General features: G+C 45.1%; 1 protein-coding gene across 1 annotated transcript; it reads right to left on the reverse strand.

Moving 5' to 3' along the window:
* Positions 1 to 435: 435 nt before the first annotated feature.
* LOC141097721 (nicotinamide N-methyltransferase-like) lies at positions 436 to 14,643 on the reverse strand. The gene is made up of 3 exons (XM_073585095.1): positions 14,439 to 14,643; positions 2,339 to 2,546; positions 436 to 1,568 (listed from the first exon to the last, which is right to left on the reverse strand). The coding sequence occupies exons 1-3, from the start codon at positions 14,587 to 14,589 to the stop codon at positions 1,139 to 1,141; spliced, it is 789 nt and encodes a 262-aa protein (XP_073441196.1). The 5' UTR covers positions 14,590 to 14,643; the 3' UTR covers positions 436 to 1,138.
* Positions 14,644 to 20,295: the final 5,652 nt, after the last annotated feature.

Here is a 20,295-nt window from a genome sequence, read left to right on the forward strand (position 1 = left end):
GGAGACTGTGCGGGCTGTGTTGAATTTTGCGAGGTGAGTAGTGAAATACTCGCCAGGATTCGAGTACCGTGAGTACCGCATTACTCGCCGAGTACCTAATACTAACAAGTGTACTCGCTGATCCCTAATCACATATTTTAAGGATACATGTGACTGATTGCTAACAGTTTTTTAAATGTGACTTGCTTAAAGTGTAACTATAATTTCAGGATAACGCGCAGCAGAATGTCTGAGTCTGCCTCGCTTTTCCATAGAACTTCATAAGCATCAGCCGCCATCATCTATCTCAGTAATAGGAAATTACTAGGGACAGAGATAGCTTGGGAATTGAGAACATTGAGAATGAATGATCAGTCCAGGAAGAAAAATAAGCAAAGTTACAAAGTTTCTTATTTTTATGTTTCCTATTGACTAATGAAAATAAAAAGTTAAATCTAGGGTTACCATTTAAGTTTATTACATTTTTCAAACAAAAGCAAATAGGTAATAGAACAGCAATGAGAAAGCAGATGATCCAGCCAGGTCTCAGCATAGGTCTACAGTACTTCTTAAGATCTAGAACACTAATTTGACAAGATAGCTCCTTTCATGGATCATTTTCCTGCCCTGCTATATATGACTAAGGAGCAAACAGTTCATTAAAGAAATGATGGTTTATTCACAATCTCAAAGCGTTTCGGAGTACAAGACTTCTTCCTTGTCTTGTACTTCGAAAAGCGTTGAGATTGTGAATAAACCATCATCTCTTTAATGAACTGTTTGCTCCTTAGTCATATATAGCAGCGCAGGAAAATAATCCACGAAATCTCCAGTAATTTAATTACGTTTGACTTGTGGATCTGCGGCAGCTGACTGATGATTCTATGTGCCATTAATTCTCACATATCAGGTGAGTGCGATCTGACTACTTTCTTTAACTTATCACATCGGATAAGACCCTATTCTGCACTTCTTTCTCCTATGTTGTGAATCATGAATTATATAATAATAGCATGCACTAGATACAAATTACAGAAATTATGCCAATTGTGGAAATTAATATTATTCTCAACACAAAGCCCTGCTATATTATATTATTTTTTAAAGACATATATCAATCTTGACATATGAATTACAATGCTAGTTTTCTTTACAGTAATTAGAGCTCCTTCTCTTTGTGAGCTACAATGAATAGCGCGCTCTTATAGTCAATAAGGTCACTCACAACCGTTCTTTTCTTAACCTTACAGGTATCAATTACAAATCCTGCATCATCAAGAGCTTTCTTGACACAATCCTCATCATAGCTAAGAAGATGAATCTTGTCTTTCCCAACTGTTACATATGTAGCCTCTATAAATCCAAATAATATGAAGTGTCCTCCAGGTTTCAGTAACCTTGAGAACTTCCTGAGATATCTCAAGTAATCATCTTGATTTCTGCAAATAAAATCTAGAAGCAAAGCACTGATGATACAATCTGCTGGTGGTAAGACCATTGGTTCCATTATATTTTCTTTCTCGAGGTCACATTTCACAATATGTTGGAGGGCTAATTTCACCTTTCCTTCTTTGTCCTGTAATAGATCACTGAAAAAGATTTGCAAAATGATTTAAGTGATTGTCCTACATACAGTACTAAATAGGATGGAATTAGGGCATAAAGATTAGCACAGGAAAATGGATACATCTCGTCTTTGAGACTAGAAATGAGCTAATCGATCTGCAAAGAATTGAGTTTGAGGCCGAGGTCACACTAGTGAATAACACGGACGAGTGCTATGCGACAAAACATCGCATAGCACTCGAACCAGTGTTACTCTATGGACCAACTCAAATTTGTGATTTTTTTTCTCATACCGAATCGGCACGTGAGAACAATAGCAGCATGCTGCAATTAGCACCAAGACTTGGTGAGTCTCTGCTGACTCGCACCCATATAAGTCTATGCGTGCAAGTGACACAGAGCACAGCACTCGGATATGGAGGAGATGGAGAAATTAGTTTCTCTGCATCCTCCACAGCTGTGCTCCGATCCTCTCGCAGCAGAGCAGGAGCTGAGGGTCATTAGCATATCTCATCCAATGCTCTCGCATCGGAAGCCATACGCTAGTGTGACCCCGGTCTGAGTCAAATTTCCTAAAATTCATGATTCCAAGCAAATGCAAGCACCTTGATATTCGATTCATGAGGATGGGCAAAAAAAATTTACAAACTGGTGAAGGATCTGTGAATGTTCTAATGCTCCTGACAGGGCTAAAAAAAAATTCACAGAGAGAAAATAAATATCTGCAAAGTGTCGCTCCCTTGTACCTGCCTCATAAAGCTTGTGCCTTCTAAATTTTGAGTAATCAACTCACCTGATTCCTTTATGGTCTGCATGATGTTTCGCAGCATGTCCCCAATCAAATGCTCCTGTACGTGAGTCCACCCATCTTTTCAGCTCCATGATGCATCTGTCTCTCATCTTCAGCACTATGATGTGTTTGAAAAATTCACAGGCTGTAAACAGATGATGAACCACGGCACCAACACTTAGGTCAATCAACAGTTCTCCTTTAACGTGACCTGTAGAAAAATTATAAATGTATAAAACAAATGCATGACGAATTGAAATGCCTCCAAAACAGGATTTGCCATTGTCTAAATTCACTTTTTCAAGTAAAAATTAGATCTGTTAACACTGAACGTAAAGATAAAAATGTAATAATTCCATTGAGGAATCAATTCCATCGATGGGGTAGCAGTGAAGAAATGTAGACACATTGAACAAAGCTGCCCTGTGTTACTATTAGCTGTGCTTCAGGGGATGCTTGTTTTTAGACCCCCCCATCAATCTCATTTTGATAACCTATCCTAAGAAAAGGTCACTAATAGTTTCTGCCAGGTCAAGATCTACAAGACCATTTCAACCATAGCTGAAACAGCTACACCCATCTCAGTAACTCATGTACCACTCAAATGGTTGGGGCTACAGAATCCGGCAAACAAGCTACTAAAGAAATGATTGAGAGTTATGAGAAAACCACAGAACTACAAGCTACATTGATTCCATAACTCTGAAGTAACAGAAGCAGTTCAGCATGTGCAATGTTTTTGTGCCTAAGCATACACTGATGAGTCATATATTGCCATATAACAGCAGATTCCAAAATTACTTCACCCACAATTGATGTTTCAGATTAACCTTTTTTCATCCTCAGCATGTTTTCTGGAAATTAGAGAGGTAAAACAATGAATCTGGTAACCAATGGACCTAATATTCTTCAACATATACAAGGACCATTGCTTTGAGGATGGCCATTCTTACTTTTTCTGATCACCAAAACCCCCAAAACACAAATGTGCCCTGTGACGGATCACACAGAAGAAGGGGTGTGTTGACTTCACTCACCTCTGGGGAGGGATCGGCTCTCTGGCACCATCACTTGCCCCAGGTCAGTCAGGGAACTGCACCGAGGGCAAATAGTCGGCAGAAAGGTTTCCCTTATAAGTACGAATTATTGAGGCGCTCCCAGTGAGGGGGGATAGACATCACCAGTCCAGGCTGGGGATATATAAACCTCCCGGCCATCACTGTCAGGGATCCTCACTAACACAGTATAGTATGCTGCCACCAGTTCCTCATTCGATTTAAGCCTCGTCCAACAGCAGGCTTATATCAGGTCAGAAACCAACCCGTGTAGCGCATAATAACCAACGGAGCATGCAGACATGGGGATTCGTGTATGGAGATAAAAAAGCAGCCCAAGATTGATTTTATATTTAATCGCCAAAAAGGCGCACTAGAAATATACAGAATTTAAACACATGGGCCATGCACACAGTGAACAAGTCTGTAGGACAGTGTTCACACCACCAAAAGACTGAAACTCAGAAAAACACAGTATAACAAACGTATAAAAATATTCTGTTGTAAAAAAGTAACAGTAAACAGCAAGTGCTAGTAAAAAGATGATAGCAAAACAGGGTATTTGGTTGATACTTTTTTTGCAAAAAATGTATACTAAGCCGCTGTACCAAACGTCAAAGTACCAAATACCCTGTTTTGTTATCATCTTTTTACTAGCACTTGCTGTTTACTGCTACTTTTTTACAACAGGGTATTTTTATATGTTTGTTATACTGTGTTTTTCTGTGTACTAGAAATATACAGGTATATATATATACAGAACAATATACAAATAATGTATACAGTCAAGGGTGTAGTACAAGGGTAGGGTATAGATAGGTTACAATTGGGTCGCCCTCGCACACCCAGGGCAGCGGGGTACTCGGTACCGGGCCGGTGTCAAGGCGGGAATGTGTCACAGCAGCGGTGACCCCGTCCGTGGTCCTGGGTGCCCAATATCAATGGCGGTGATGTTAATGGTGTTAAAGTTTATTAGGTAGTTCGTGACGCCACCCGTGGTGTTTGGCAAGTAAGATGTTGAGCCAACGCTGCATACAGATCCGCTGGGACTGATGGTGTGGTGCAGCAGAGATGGTATAGCTCTCCACATGTGGAGCTGTAGTCCCAGGACAGTGTAGGTGCAATGGATGAGGAGAGGCGAAGAACGGTATAGATGTTGTTACTCAGGTGTAGCAGTGCGGGAATAACTGGAGGACACCAGAGTATGCGGTTCCAAAGCTTTACTCACTGTTTGCAGTTCACACAACTGCCTGCCTCTGTACTGTGTTCTCCAAGTCAGGGCTCCAGCCAACCTCCAGGCAGGATAGGATTCTCCCTTCCACACTCCGCCAACATGTACCTTACTGAACGACTCCTCCAATACGCCTTTAGGTGCGAAGCACTCCAGTACTTAGTTAACCTGGAATGCCTCTCTCTAGGTGTTCCTAGTCTTTACTTGTATGAAAGACAGCTGTAGCCTGCTTCAGGGACTCCTCACTGTGTCCCGGCTCTCTATTCAGTTGCTGTTGAATCCCAAGTCTATGATGGGAGCAAGGCATTAGCGGCTCACTACTCCTCTGGTGTCTGTTGCCGGACATAAAGATCCAATCAACCTCGGGGACCGGGCCCCGGCCTTTGCGCTCTCTGGACTGGAAGGGTTCTTTCTCTTTCTCAACCTGCTTCCCACTGTCCTTGTATTCTCCTTCATTCCGATCTGTTCTATCTCTCTTATGGAAGGTTAGGTTATCAATCTTATCAGTCTCTTTCTCTGGTCTTTCTCGTGCCAGCAGCCCAGATCACTGGGACCTACTGCAGCACGTCCTTCAGACACCCATCTTCTTTCTTCTCTCTCCTCTAACCCACTCACCAACCTCTAACTCTCACTCTTCCCTCCCTTTTATATCTAACTCCACCCGCCTCCCCAGCACCTCTCGTGTTACGAAGCCAGGGACCACAAAAGGCACCCCATGACCTTTCCAGCATAAAGCATGGATGGGTCCCTGCTGAACTATCCTGTGTCTGGGGTGCAGGTGTTGGAATGCGGAAAGGAGTTCCCAGCCTACCTGGATGGTGGGGCACTACACCTTAGGAAAAGGTGCAGTACCTCTGTGGCGACTGAAGCCTCAGGGGCGCCACACAATTACTGTGTTATGTAGCATATGCAGCATGTAACAACAGAGAGGTGCTGATGGATCACAGGTCCTAATATTAGTTACAAGATTCCCCTGGCCGCGTCAGCTAACAGTTTTCTACTGCAGGAGGACCAAGTCCAAAATGAGAGGCTGCCCAATATCTCCTAGGCTGCTCCCTCACACATTCTGCACCCACCCCTAGGCAGGGCAGCCTCCGTCCTCTGATATCGGAGAGCATGATTTTCCAGCCGGAGCCAAAGATGGCCAATAACTTTCCGCCCGCACTTCCAAATGAGTCGGTGGTGCCGACACTGGGTTCAGCTGGATTTTATCTGTGCAGGGAGACCAACTATGGCTACTGTATTTAATGCCTGGTAGCTATGCTTTATAACTCCACAATGCAGGGTTCTTGAGGTGGCTAAATGGTATAGGTGTGTGAGGAAAGGAATGCTGATTACGATTATGTGCTCAGCTAGGTTGAGAGATATTGCATTCTTTTATTATAATGTAGGTAATTTTCTAGATTCCATATCTCAGAGCCTTGCACTGGTTAGCCTGGGATCTGTTGTGCCATGATGTCAGCCTGAATGAACAAAGGGAGCCAGTTGGCTTTAGCTGCACAAGAGTTCGTACCCTTGTGGTAATTGCTGGGGACACTTTGTCTATGCCTGTTGGCCCCCCCTGGAGAGAGGCTTCAAAACACTTCTTGCTAAAGTCACGTAAAGAAAAATATTGTTCCTGGGGAATCCCAAGGGTGAGGGGGCTGAGTTTGGGAGCAAGTATTTTGGGCCACAGCATCTGACAGAAAATTCCTTCAGATAGAGAAATGATATCAAGTAGATATCATTTAGGTTAGTTTCACATTTGCGGTTGAATACGCAGCGTATCTTCCGCAACCTCAAACGCACGAAAAACCGCATGCAAATGCGTACAGACGCAGCAGTTTTTAGATGCATCAGCTTACACATACAGTCAAAAAAATGCAGCGTTTGCATGCTTTTGCATGCGTTTGTGCGTAAGGTGAAAAATTTTCCAGGAGAAAAATCTAGATAAATAGACACCACCAATGGGACACCAATGGGCGTGTCTTATGGGATATCTTTATATAGACCCTTGGACAGCTGGAAACTTCAGATTTTGCTCCTTTATCCTGCAGCACGATGGATTTTTGCACGGAGAGCTTTTACTTCAAACTCGATTTGGATATAAAGCTGTTTCTTGCCTTTGCGTTTGCTTGTGAGCAACAAAGAAACAGCGTCGGCGTTTTTGGAGACACCCCATTATCGAAGTCTGGGAGAGTCGTGGAGCCTACCACACCTTATACAGCGAGTTCAATGCCAACCCAGAGAAATTTGCGGAATATACCAGGATGTCTCAAGAGACCTTCCAGGATTTACTTGGTCGTGTCCAAGGTGCCATCAGGAGACAGGACACCCAGGTCCGTAGAGCGATTCCTGCTGAGGAACATTAAGGTACCTAATATTTCAAAACAAACGCCTGTCATAATTATTATTGCTCTGCCTTGTATTAATTGTTTTTTCCTTTATCTGTTTAGCTAAACCCCGTCATATTATAATTCTAATTTTTTTTCTTTCTCTTTTTGGCAGATTCCTGGCTACCGGAGAGAGCTTATCATCGCTCCATTTTCAGTACTGGCTAGGAATTTCCACCCTGTCTGGAATAATTGTGGACACCTGCTGGGCTTTGTGGAACATTCTCCGGGATGAATTTATCTCCCTACACACCACGGAAATGTGGCTGGAAATTGCCGAAAATTTCTGTCGAGTGTGTAATTTCCCCAACTGTTTGGGAGCAGTGGATGGAAAACACATTCGAATTACCAAACCTGCCAGAAGTGGATCTGAGTAATTCAACTACAAGAAATATTTTTCTGTAGTGCTCATGGCGATTGCAGATGTGGACTGTCATTTTATCACCGTGGACATTGGAGCTTTTGGCTGTGGCAATGGCTCCCTGACTTTTAAAAATTCTGATATGGGCCAACACTTGTATGGAAAAAGTATTAATTTCCACCTGCCATGACATCTTCCCAACACTCAAGGCCCGCCAATGCACTTTGTTATGGTTGGGGATGAGTCCTTTCAGATGTGTGAAAGCCTACTGAAACCTTACTCCAGTCGGGATTTGAACCATACAAAAAAAATTTTTTAACTACAGTGTACCTTTGGGATTCTTGTCTCCAAATGGCGCATTCTTGGAACTGCCATTAATCTAAAAATGGAGACAGTCGATGAGGTGGTCAAAGCCTGTGTGGTTCTGCATAACTACATAATGGCTAAAGAGCGACCCAACATTGAATTTGACGAACCTGTTTCAAACCTACTGACAGATTACCATCATCACCCTCTGCGGTCACCAGTTGAAGCTGCCCAAATGAGGGACCAATTTGCTGCCTACTTTGTTTCTGATATGGGCCATGTGGCATGGCAAGATGAAATGGTTTAATAAAATGTTCTGTTATGTTTGTGCCTGTATCAGTAATGTTTAAAATGTTCCTAATGTTTGGTGTCAATAAAAAACCTGTATCGATACCTGTACCGAGTCTCCTATGTCTTTCCTCTCAAATCCACTTATGATGTCAGTGCTATGGTAGGTCACGTCATTCGATCCAGCGTCTCTTTTGCAGTATCTATTGGATGCAGACTGAAGAGACGATGGATGTAATACAAAGCATATCTATACTCACCAGGCCAGGTGTCAGAAATAGTTAATTCAGGATGCTGGGTTTTGTGCATCCTGAATTCACTATTTCTGACACCTGGCCAGGTGAGTATAGATATGCCTTGTATTACCTCCATCGTCTCTTCAGTCTGCGTCCAATAGATTTTATGCAGACTGAAAGAGATGCTGGAGAAAATACAAGTCATATTTGTTTTCGACAACTCATAGCTCCATGACAAACATAAGAAGCAAAGCTGCAGTGTTCAAGTTGTGTCACTCCCGGAGCTATGTGGTGTCAAATACACAAAGTGTACGGAGCAGTGTGTTTAGTCGGTGCATGGTGTGTGTTGCCAGCGGCAAAATACACAAAGAACCAAACAGTAGTGGGGGCAAAAAAACTCAAATTTATTTACAAAAAAAAAATTAACTGCGGCGACTTGGGGTAAAGTGACAGAACTGGGGGGTGTTGAGCAGGGACGGCTGACTGGGTAAAGATGACTCAGGGGTTGCTGGGGAAGGGGTACTGAAACTAGTGGGGTCAGGGAAGTCAGGAATGGGATTGGAGGCATGGGATGGGAGAGACACACTGGAAGGTAGAGACAAACCGGACATCATTGGAAGGTGAGGGGGGAGGGAAGGTGAGAGTCCGTTGTTTTTTTTTCTCTCTGTCCTGTGTTCTGTGGTTCTGTCTTCTGGGGAGTGTTGGCCTTGTTTCATGTGGCAGCATGGTGCAGGAGGACGGCCTGGCAGGTTCCTGGTGCTGCTGCTGCGGCCTGGTGCTGGTGGACGTCCTGGCAGGATCCTGGTGCTGCTGCTGCTGCGGCCTTGTGATGGTGGATGGCCTGCCAGGGTCCAGTTGCTGCTGCTGAATGTTGGTGGTAGTGGATGTCCTGCCAAGGTCCGGTTGCTGCGGCAAGTCGGTGGTGGTGGTGGAGCAGGTCCAAGCAGGAGCAGCACTCTGCATGGTGGTGGCAGTGGACTGTGCAGCAGCACTCGGCATGGTGGTGGTGCTGTAGTGTTGTCCGGCAGTGCTTGGAATGGTGGTGGCTGTGCAGTGGTATGCAGCAGAACACGGCATTGAGGTCAAGCGTGTCAGTGTTGGCACAGGTGGAAATGCCGCCACTGACTGCTGCAAGTACTGAGTTTGCTGCATAGCCTGCATGACATTGAGCTAGAGATCAGGAGTAAGGTGTTCCGACATGCTCTGTTCTATCTGATTAAAAAAATGATGTGCTGGCCTCTGGAGGTCGGCTTTCAGATGGTAAAGGCTTCGGTTGACTTGCTGGATAAGTGTCTTCATATGGTTGAAACCACTTTCCAGACTGTCTCCCATCGCCTTGAGGCCATCATGGAAGATCGAGCTCAAGTACATGAACTCGGGCATGAGTGTCCTGTCCGAGGCCTTCTGCCGCTGGCGAGAATACCCAAAAAAATCAATGGCAGAGACCTGGGACAGGGGAACACCTGATGGACCAGCTTCCTGGTCTCCAGTCTTTGTTGCTGGCACACTTGCTGCTTCACTGGTGGATGGCTGGGATGAGTCTGTGGCTGTTCGATGAAGGGCTGCTCCTGAACCAGGCTCAAGGGTGCTGCTCCAGGTGCTGTGAAAAGAATAGAAAAACATTAGTACCAAACATTTACAATAGTAAAAGAGCCAACTCCTGTGGAATAGAAAAATACAGATTAGGCAATATGACACAATCCAATACACCACAAAAATACTTACGTTCTCTGGGCAAGGACCAGTCTCAAAAATGCCAGCATGCGATGATATTTGTATTTGCGCATCCTTGCTCCAGAACCACTGTGAGCCTGGCTCTCTAGACGAAGGTCTTTGTTGAAGCGATCCTTCATCGAACGCCAGCGTGTTCTGACTTTGTACACTGTGAGAAAAAGAAAAAATTGTTAGACAATGCACTTTCGACCAGGATCACACAACTATGTGTGATGAGAGAAACTTGCATCACACACAGTTGTGTGATCCCAGCCAAGGTCACTGCCGCATCACACAACATTGAAATACTTACGAAACGCCTTGCGGACCCGTGGCAGGGCATTGTCCCATCCATCCAGCATCACTTTGGCCACCTCAATCCACACCGCCGCATCACCATGTTGTCCGAGTGCTGCTGAACACAGGTGCCCCACAACGGTACTCGCTCGTGGACCAGTGTAATTAGGAGGTGTGACCACTGTGTCCACTATGGGGCATTATGTGGATGTCTCAGGAGAGTGGATGAATGGCAGAATACGGAATGACCGTTATGTATCTCAATGTGGGTGGCCTTGAGATGGAGACTTATGTGTGTGTTGATGAGCAGTGATACTGATGAGGTGCTGATTCAATGTGTTTGGGAAGTCTCTAGGTGACTGGAGAGTTGGGAGGGACCAGTTACCTGCAAATCCACTCAGGGGTGTGGTTAAGAACACTATTGTAAAGTGTGTATGAATGGTTCTGTTAGGCGTCGGATTTCTGTCTCTGCACAGCGAGAATTCCGAGCCTTACTTCCAGCGGTCTCCCATTCCTCTCCAGCCGCAGAGGAGGTTGCTCAGCAAGCTCATTGGTCCAGGCGCTCTGCCCAGACCAGCTCCGTGGGTTTGCGTGCTGCTGTCACCTCTGGAGCAGCTATGACAATACATGCTGCTCATCAGCGAGATTCTCCAGGGACTAAGTCCCCATGTCGGGCCACTGAGCATGCCCGTGGAGTGATCTCCCATTGGAGATCGAAGGTCACGTGCTCAGGTCCTGCTCCTGTTCGGATTGGCCCATCCGAGAAGCCAGGAAGGTCCCTGACGCTCACGGTTATAAAAGGTTCGCATGGCTGCTCGGCCATGCGCTAGGATAAGACTGTATTTTCAGACTATGTGGAGTGAGTGATGTATGCACGCATGAATGTCTCTGGTGAATGACTCATTAAGAAACCCCTACCCTCAGTACGCATGTGTTGTGCAGCCTAGCCTGCTAGCGCCCAGGCTTAGGCATAGGTAGGACAGAGGTTGAGTCAGGCATCAGTCCTCACGACGGACTTGGCATGCCTCAGTGCACGTGCTCCATAGCCAGTGTCTATAGCGGCGTTCGCGGCAGCGACACCGCGCGTTCAGTGGTCCATGAAGGACTCTAACCCCGTGTCCTTGGGGTAGAATTCTGTGGCCGTACACTGTGCGCTCTTTTGGCTGGGCTCTGTGAGCTTAACAGGCTCCGGCATCTATGTTCAGCAGTTGTGCGACTCTGTGCATTAACAGAGTTCGCCCCTGTTCACATTCGGTGACGTAACCCACGTGTGACTGGTTTCACACCACTTAATTCTTCCGCCATTACTTAGCAGAAGTGTACCACCTCTGCACGGTGGACCCCAGGCTGCGAACGCACCTACTATTATTTTATAATTTGGTGCGCTACGCCAGCCCTAACATTATCCTAGCACCAGGGTCTGGCTAATAATGGCGGACAAACAACGACTGCATAGATACATCCAGCAGCTGGAAGGTAGGTTGGCAGCGCTAGAGCGTTCCACCTCAGCTGCGGATGTTACTTCGGTCGCTGTTCAAGCAGCTACAGAGGCTGTCGCCCGTGTCTCCACGACTAGCCCTGCCCCGACCTTGTCTCGCCTCCCGCTGCCCGAAAAGTTTGCGGGTGATAGTGCTTCATGCAGGGGTTTCGTGAGTCAGTACTCCATTCACCTGGAGTTGCTGGCCACACGATTTCCCTCTGAGCGGGCCAAGGTGGGATTTATCATCTCCCTTCTGTCGGGCAGGGCCTTGGAGTGGGCCACCCCACTGTGGGAGCGTGGGGATCCCCTAGTGCAGAGTGCCACCCATTTTCTGGTCACTTTGAAGCAGGTGTTCCTGGGGCCTCGGGTCACACACGACACCACACTGCAGTTGTTGTCCCTAATATTCGCTTCACTGAGCGAGGGCTGGAGCGCTCCAAGTCCCGCCAACAATATAGATTGGCTCCAAACTTTGCTAGGCCGCTGGAACCCCTCAGTCAGCCGCCTGAGCCTCCAGAGGCCATGGAGGTGTCTTGCACGGGGTCCAGGACCCGGTCCGCGTGGGTTCCTTCTGTTTGCTTCCATTGTCGGCAGACTGGGCACCTAGTTAACCAGTGCCCACAGTGTCCGGGAAACGCTCCCGTCTAGTAGTGATCGGAGGGGGGCCTACTAGACACAGCGACTTTCTCCTCCAAGCTCCTGTTTAAAGGGGCGTTAGAATTTAATTCTTCCACTCTGGTGGTGGAAGTTTGTGTGGACTCTGAAGCGGAGGGCAATTTCATGTCACTTGCCTTCGCCCTACAACACGCAATCCCCCTGGTCCTGCTACCTCAGCCAGTCACGATCAGAGTGGTGAATGATGCGACACTTCCATCCCAAATCACCCACCAGACGGCTCCACTGAGACTCTCACTGTCTCCTTCCCATCAGGAGATGCTGTCTCTTCTGGTCATGCCCGAAGGTATCGACCAGGTCCTCCTAGGAGTTCCCTGGTTACGAGCTCACTCTCCTCACATAGAGTGGTCCTCGGGAAAAATCCTCGGTTGGAGCAAGTCCTGCGAGGGTAGGTGTTTGAGGGACTGCGTACAGGTCGCTACCTCTGAGGTTCCCGCAGATCTCTCCTCGCTTCCCAAGCCTTACCAGCAGTATGCAGACGTTTTCTCCAAGAAGGCGGCGGAGACCCTTCCGCCGCACCGCCCTTACGATGCCCGGTGCTGAGCCTCCCCATGGTCAAGTCTACCCCCATCTCTCCCAGAGACAGAAGCCATGTCTCAGTATATCAGAGAGAATCTGGCAAGAGGATTCATTAGGAAGTCAGTGTCTCCGGTGGGAGCGGGATTCCTCTTTGTCCAAAAGAAGAATGGAGAATTAAGTCTGTGCATCGATTACAGGGGTCTTAACGCCATAACCGTTAAGAGCAAGCATCTTCTACCCCTGATATCAGAACTGTTCGATAGGCTACGGGGAGCGAGAGTGTTTACTAAGCTTGATCTGCGAGGAGCCTATAACCTGATTCGCATCCATGAGGGGGACGAATGGAAGACGGCATTTGACACCAGAGATGGGCACTATGAATACCTGGTGATTCCCTTTGGGCTATGTAATGCGCCAGCCGTCTTCCAAGACTTTGTGAAAGATATCTTCCGGGATATGCTTACCACCTCGGTAGTAGTCTATCTGGACGATATTCTCATTTACTCTCCAGATATTGACTCCCACCGGAGAGATGTTCGCAAAGATTTCGATCTCCTGCGGGCATACTCCCTTTACGTCAAGTTGGAGAAATGTGTGTTTGACTGGCATTACCAGAAATGGGTGAGATTGCTCCTTTAGCTTTCTTTGAATTGTCTATTTGGATTGTCCCTGTGCTCCACATGATGTGTATATAATTGGTGGGGCTGAGTTTGTCCAATTGGGACAGTATTGATATAGATTGTCTTCCCTACAGGGGGTTGATGTGCTTGCAGAAAAATATCCTTGACAGGGATAAAAAATGGTTTTATGATGTTATTTGATTGCTTGTGCACCGGTGTATTGGTTCACTTTGAATAATGGTGAAGCCATTTTTTAAGGAAAAAACTTAGGAATAAAAGTTAAGTTTTAGAAATTACCAATTTTGCTATATTTTGCTACATATTATAAATGCTGCTAGAAAAAAAGAGAGAAATTAGTACATACTAAATAGAGGAAAAAAAAGACAGACATTGGCTTTTATACTCACATTCAAGTTGTGAATCTTCAAAGCTGCAGAGCTTCTATTCTTGTTCCCAGCCTGTAGATTAGTGGACTGCCAATGCCCACTCCCTCTTTTTATCTATCTTTGTGGGGGGTGGCTAATCAGTGTCTAGACAGGTTTACTCTGGAAAAACACATGCGTTCTAAAACGCTAGCAAACGCATGTGCTTGCGAACGCATGCGTTCTCATAGACTGCATTTTTTCGACGCATTACTTTTGCAAGTGGCTGCATGCATAAGGCGGCGGCAAATTGCCGCTTCCAAAATTGCAACATGTTGCATTAGCCACACCCAGCCGCACAAGCCGAAACTATGCATGCGTAGTCAAACGCGGCAAAAAGCATACAAACGCATGTACATGCGTCCACAATGTTAAAGACGGGAAAACACATCGCATGCAGAAGTATGCGGCAGAAATGCTGCGGAACACAACCGCAAATGTGAAACCAACTTTACCCATATCTCACATGCCTGATTTGTAATTTATCTAAAGTTATCAATAGAAACATAGAAAAATTAACATACATACCCTCTGTGAAAGTTTTTATAAGATTTTCAATGGGAAATATTAAGGAATCTTCTCGAAAGACCATGTCTTCTTTACCTGAAAAATACTTCTCCAGACCTGCTCTGGAGTCAATGCCATCTATATTATAGAACGTACAGTTACTGGAATCCATTATCTTATCTTGTATCACAAACGAGGTGGCTCCTTCTACATCTGTTCTCAAAGCCTTTATATATTCAGCAGGAATAAATTTGCATAGAAAGTAATAATGGCTTATCCGGTCATGAGTTTTCAACATCATGAGTAAGTCATGGGAACATATATTAACATAGTAATTTAATAATCTTTATATGAAATTTAATAATCTTTATATGAAAAAAAAATTCCAGTAACTTGCCTATTTGTCAGTCTGCAATGGCTCCTCAAAAAGAAGAATTAGTTCTAAGTTGCACTTGGACTTGGACACTGGCAATGGAATAAAATATTTTTAGTATGACTAGTAAGCTAGCACACAATTTGTCAGTTAAATTAGAGATGATTGAATCTGCTGAGATTCCCCATATAGATCAGTTTTATGTTAATGTAGCCTGGAAACATTATATGCAGACCATAAGAGCTAACACTCTATAGGAAAGGGAGAGGATCCTGTTGACCATAAGACATTACACTCAACAGGAAAGAAAGAGGATCCCGCTGTCTATAAGAGTTTTACACTCTACTGGAGTGAGAGAGAAGAACAAGCTCTCCATGAGAACTTACACACTTACACTCTATAGTAGAGAGGACACTGACAAACATAAGAGCTTACAGTCTACGAGAGAGAGAGAGAGAAGACCCCACTGACCAAAAGAGATTACACTCTATAGGAGAGAGAGATGACCCTTCTGACCATAAGAGCTTACACTCTGTAGGAGAGAGAGGACCCTGCTGACTATAAGAGTTTACAGTCTACGAGAGAGAGAAGACCCCACTGACCAAAAGAGCTTACACTCTATAGGAGAGAGAGGACCCTGCTGACTATAAGACCTTACAGTCTACAGGAGAGAGAGAGGACCCTGCTGATCATAAGAGCTTACAGTCCACAGGAGAGAGAGTACCCCACTAACCATAAGAGCTAACACTCGATATGAGAGAGCACCCTGCTGAAAATAAGAGTCTACAGTTGCAGATGAGTAAATCCGAACTGTAAAGTTTGGGGTACGTACCGGACACCTGGTGTCCCTTGCCAAAATCTGAACACAGACTTTTTCCTGGATGTCTGTTTTACTGTTTGGGTTAGGTCCCGAATAAAGTTTGTTGAAAGTCTGCAGTGGCTCTAATTGGCTGGCGCAATATGTGACCCGTCCTATAGAAACCGTCAGATCACGGTTGCTGCTGCCATTGTACTCTGACTAGCATAGGATGCTGTTAAAGTGAGAGACAATGTAAAAGAGGCTTTGCCCCAATTTTTAATGACCAACCATTGGAAAGCAGATAACTGTTAGCTGGTCTGCAAAGGCCCCAATGATCAAGGACCTTCTCAGCCTATGAATATCAGCCCCAGTTGTCCGCTTTGCCTTTGCTGATTATTAAAATAGGGGGGACCCTAAAAAAATTATGTTGGATTCCCTCTATTTTTAATAACCAGCTAAGAAAAGGCAGACAGCTGAGGGATGATATTAATAGGCTAGGAAAGTCCATGGATATTGGCCCCTTCCTAGACGAAAAAGAGCAGCATTCAGCCACCACAGAAATAGCGCATCCATTAGATGTGCCAATTCTAGCGCTTGGCCTCAGTTCTTCTCGATTGCCCTGTTGGGGTGGCAATTAGAGTAATATTATTGGGGGTTGATGTCAGCTGTCTAATATCATCTAACTTCAAACCCAGGGGTTAGTAATGGAGAGGTGCCTATAAGACACCCCCATTACTAACCCTGTAATTAAAAATAAAAAGACAACCACAGGGAAAAAAGACACATCCCCTGGTTCACTCATTTATAATTAAAAAATGATCCCTGCAGGTCTGACACTGTTCATTCTGGTTCCCATGATGTTCATCGATTCTCTACTGCAACCTATGGAGCATCGTTCTGAGAATAACGCTCCATAAGTCACTCACTGTAATGTTACACAAACGATGACATCAGTAACGACCTATGACTCTACATCTTATATTGTCCCTGTACTTGGTGACTCTTTAGGAGACAGACACCTTGCACTCCGCTCCCTAAGTGCCACTTCAGAGACTCAAACTAATTATATAATTAGAAATATAATTTATAGTTTTATACACTTCTAAGTTACCTATTGGGCCTTACTATATTACATTATCAAATACCTTAACCTATTCATCAGTGCAATGTTAAAATTTGCTTTTACACCATACGTGCTATTTTACCCACAATATATTATTACAGAGTAATTAGTATCTCTAATGTAGATTGTAGATACAGTCATGTGGGCCTCATCACAGTTCATGGATTTATTAAGAGAAGCATAGAGTCTAGATCATGTGAAGTAATTATCCCCCTCTACTCCTCCTTGGTCAGGCCTCATCTGGAATACTGTGTCCAGTTCTGGGCACCACATTTTATAAAAGACATTGAAAAACTGAAGACAGTTCAGAGAGGAGCTAGCAGGATGGTGAGTGGACTGCAAAGTATGATCTACGAGGAACGGTTAAAGGATCTGGGAATGTTTAACTTGCAAAAAAGAAGTGCTATCTACAAATACCTGAAGGCATGTTAATGTAGACTAGAGGAATTATCCTTATTTTCATTTTCACATGGAGACACAAGAAGCAATGGAATGAAACTGAAAGGGATAAGATACATATTAGATATTAGGAAAAATGTTTTGACAGTGAGAGTGATCAATGAGTGGAACAGGCTGCCACAAAGAGGTGGTGAGCTCTCCTTCAATGGAAGTCTTCAAACAGGCTGGATAGACATCTGAGATGGTTTAGTGAATCCTGCATTGAGCCTGGGAGTCCGTTCCAACTCTAACATTCTGTGATTCTATGATTCATCAGTTGGTACACACGCTATGTAGCTTTACATAGTCTATTCCTGAGTTTCTGTAGCATCTGAACTATTCAATGTTTTAATAACATCATGATAATAATATATGTTTAATATTTGTGAGAACTAGGAAGAAATTTGACTTTGGTTTTATACTATTGCAGGGCAAAAGATGGGCAAACCCAAACGGTAAAGTTCACGGTCCATACCGAACACCTAGTGTCCATGAATGGACAATAAAAACGGACTTCTCCAGGAACTCCGTGTAAGGCCGGGGTCAGACTTGCGAGAGCTATGCGACAAATTTGCATCAATGCTTGGCACTGCCGCCGACATTCAGGACCGGAGTGTGCAGCTGCATAGAAATAGATGCAGCTGCACATTCTTGTCTGAGTGCCGGCGGCAGTGTCGGGTATAGATGGGAGTTTCTCGCATTGCTCTCGCAAGTCTGACCCCAGCCTTACTTTTCGGGTTCGCCAGCCCAAACAAAGCTTGTTGAAAGGCTATAGCCCAGCTAATCTACAAGCTTTGCATTGTGGACACTTCCAGCTTACTCACAGCTTTAATTAGCGGGAGCACTGTGTAAAAATTAAAAATTAAGCAATATAGGGGACAAGTGGTCCCCTGTATTCTCGGTAAAAAGCTCTGCAAAGCTGATGGCTGTGGGCAGCAGCCCTCAACTGTCAGCTTTATCATGGCTGGTTATCAAGACTATAGGAGTCACAAACCTTTATTTAATTATTTAAATAAATGTTTAAAAAGTGTGGTGTGCGGTCCTTCCCATAATGGATAATCAGCCAAGCTAAAGCAGAGAGCTGGGGGCTGGTATTCTCAGACATGGAAGGAGTCATGTATACTGGGTAAAAGAGGGTGGGCAGTTTTTATTTCAAATAAAGTACTGTACTCTGTGTGTATTTATTACATTAGACTATGGGGTTAGTCATGGGGATGTTTTATTGATGCCTCTCCATTACTAACCCCAAGGCTTGATTTCAGTTGACATTCCAAGGCTGGCGTCAACTCCTCAAATATCACCCCACTTGCCACCACACCAGGGTAAGTGGGGAGAGCAGGGTAATGTACCAGAATTGGCATATTTAATATATCTTAAAATTCCTGAGATATCGCATGCAATCATCTTGATCATTGCTGATAATATCTAAAAGTCAAGCACTTATAATACAATCACCTGGTGGTAAGACATTAGGATCTATCCTATTTTCCTTCTCAAGGTCATATTTCTCAACACATTGAAGAGCTGCAAAGTTTTTAATAGGATGATACTTGCACTCAATGGCTAGCATTTGATGTCTGGTTTCCAATTAGAGTTGGGTGGATCTTTTGAAATTTAAATTTTGCTAGCTTTTTGAATTTTCCCAAATAATTTGTGCTGAATTTATTTACCATGAATCTCTCTACTGTAAAATCTGTAACTGACCCAAAAATATGTATATAACACTCTGATGTCTCATAGGACTGTGCTCAAATACAACCTTAATGTCTAAGTGACCTCATTTGAGTAGGGGAAGGCGGATGGTAACCAATAATAATGAACAGCCTACCGCCCAAAATTTTCCCTTTTTCGGGGTAGATGTGGGGTATTGGTGGCAGGCATCTGCTCAGTGAAAGCTTTTCTGAGCAGATAACAAATCGTGTCCTGGTAATAAGACTATCATGTCGGACGCTGTTCACACCACAGCATCCGGCAGGCAGAGGTAGTTCCACCTCCAGCCACTATAGCCTCAGTGGCGCCGGTTTGATCTTCAGGCTCTCGGGGGTTAATCCTGCTGGAGACCAGGTTGGAAGGTTAGTCACGCCCACGGTCTTTAAATAGTCATACTGGCATATGGGCGTCGCCGATTATAGCTTGTGTTTCATACCAAGTGGTTCCGGTCTGGAGTGGAGGTGTTCAAGAGAGAGAGATTCATATCTGGTGTCGTATGATCCGTCGTTATCCTTTCTCCTTCCCATATTTGTGTTTAGTTGTGCCCTGTTCACATTACTGTTTATTCCTGTGTGTGTGCGGCGCAGTGCAGTTTAAGTTCTCCCTGTCTGTCATTATTTGTGTGGGAGCTTTGGTGGTGTGACTCCTCACTGGGTGGAGGGTGGAGGGTTAAGTGCAGGGCTGAGCAGGAGATAAGGAAAGGTCGGAGGCTCAGGCATTTGCACCTTCAGCAAAAACCCTGGGTTGAGGGTCAGACAGGGTTTCCCCTAGTAAAAGGGACACCACAGGGGCCCCGGGTATTTCAGCCTTAGTTGAACTAAGCCCCCGTGACATTATAATCGGCCCACATTTTTTCAGGAGTCCATGGATCCATTAGATTCCATAACCCGCCAGTTGGCGGCGCTGTCCATACAGGTCTCCGAGTTGAAAGGGGCAGTTCAGCAGCAGGGTCTGGTAGTAGCAAAGGTGCAAACGGCATCTGCAGGTATCGGTGCAGAGCCGAAGTTTCCGCTGCCAGAACGATTTTCAGGCGATCGCAGCAAATTTGTCGTATTTCGGGAGGCCTGCAAATTATACTTCCGCATGCGGCCAATATCCTCAGGTAATGAGGCCCAGCGAGTAGGGCTGGTGTTGTCATTACTGAGTGGTGACCCCCAAGCATGGGCATTTTCCTTACCAGCTGACTCTGCTACATTTCATTCGGTCGATAATGTTTTTTCTGCCCTCGGGCTCATTTACGATGACCCTGACCGACTGGCTCTAGCGGAATCTAAAATCCGCGCCCTCCGCCAGGGGGAGCGCTTGGCAGAAGACTATTGTTCGGAATTTCGCCGCTGGGCTGTAGACACACAGTGGAATGACCCAGCACTGCGGAGCCAGTTTATTCATGGGGTATCAGGGAGGGTGAAACAAGCCCTCCTGATGTATGAGACTC

Source organism: Dendrobates tinctorius, unplaced genomic scaffold, assembly GCF_039654945.1.
Source record: "Dendrobates tinctorius isolate UK_male_01 unplaced genomic scaffold, ASM3965494v1 ptg000086l, whole genome shotgun sequence".
Taxonomy (NCBI): Eukaryota; Metazoa; Chordata; class Amphibia; order Anura; family Dendrobatidae; genus Dendrobates; species Dendrobates tinctorius.

Bases quoted from the DNA above. Each gene is read 5' to 3' on its own strand.
- LOC141097721 (XM_073585095.1), bottom strand. From the start codon at position 14,589: ATGGATTCCAGTAACTGTACGTTCTATAATATAGATGGCATTGACTCC. The intron at 2,547-14,438 runs GTATGTATGTTA...ATTTTTCTACAG, and splicing joins TATAAAAACTTTCACAGAGG to GTCACGTTAAAGGAGAACTG. The intron at 1,569-2,338 runs GTGAGTTGATTA...AATCTTTTTCAG, and splicing joins GCAGACCATAAAGGAATCAG to TGATCTATTACAGGACAAAG.